The following is a 300-nucleotide window of genomic DNA, read 5'->3' as shown; positions in this document are numbered from 1 at the left end:
CGGCTGCTTGGGGAATTCACTTTGCTGCTTTCACGTTCTCCCTCCCTCGGGCTGCTTCCGATGGCTTTCTGCCTCTGGCTGGCTCCTTTCCTGTAAAAGGAAAACTTTGCTGCGATTCCTTTTTCCCCTTGGAGGAGAGGATTAAAAGTTCTAAGAACTGGTGCCGCCGGTGCCGCTCGGGCGCTACGAGGGTGCTGGCAGGCGGGGCTCCCAGTCTCACCATGTGCACCAACATAGTTTACGAGTGGCTGAGAGCGCTGCAGCTCCCGCAGTACGCGGAGTCCCTCGTGGGTCACGGCT

The 300-nt window shown here is 58.7% G+C and overlaps 1 protein-coding gene across 1 annotated transcript in view; it reads left to right on the top strand.

Moving 5' to 3' along the window:
• The first annotated feature begins 15 nt into the window (after window positions 1-15).
• The window catches only part of SAMD5 (sterile alpha motif domain containing 5), a 62,448-nt gene continuing 62,163 nt past the window's right edge, over window positions 16-300 (top strand). The window contains 1 exon segment of the mRNA XM_027774385.1: window positions 16-300. This exon segment is cut by the window's right edge and continues 2 nt beyond it. Coding sequence (XP_027630186.1) covers window positions 222-300 — 79 coding nt within the window. The 5' untranslated portion in view covers window positions 16-221.

The sequence above is a fragment of the Tupaia chinensis genome, unplaced genomic scaffold (assembly GCF_000334495.1).
Source record: "Tupaia chinensis unplaced genomic scaffold, TupChi_1.0 Scaffold000427_1, whole genome shotgun sequence".
NCBI classification, from domain to species: domain Eukaryota; kingdom Metazoa; phylum Chordata; class Mammalia; order Scandentia; family Tupaiidae; genus Tupaia; species Tupaia belangeri.
Note: the sequence above shows the minus strand (reverse complement) of the source record. Positions and strands in the feature narration are given on the sequence as shown.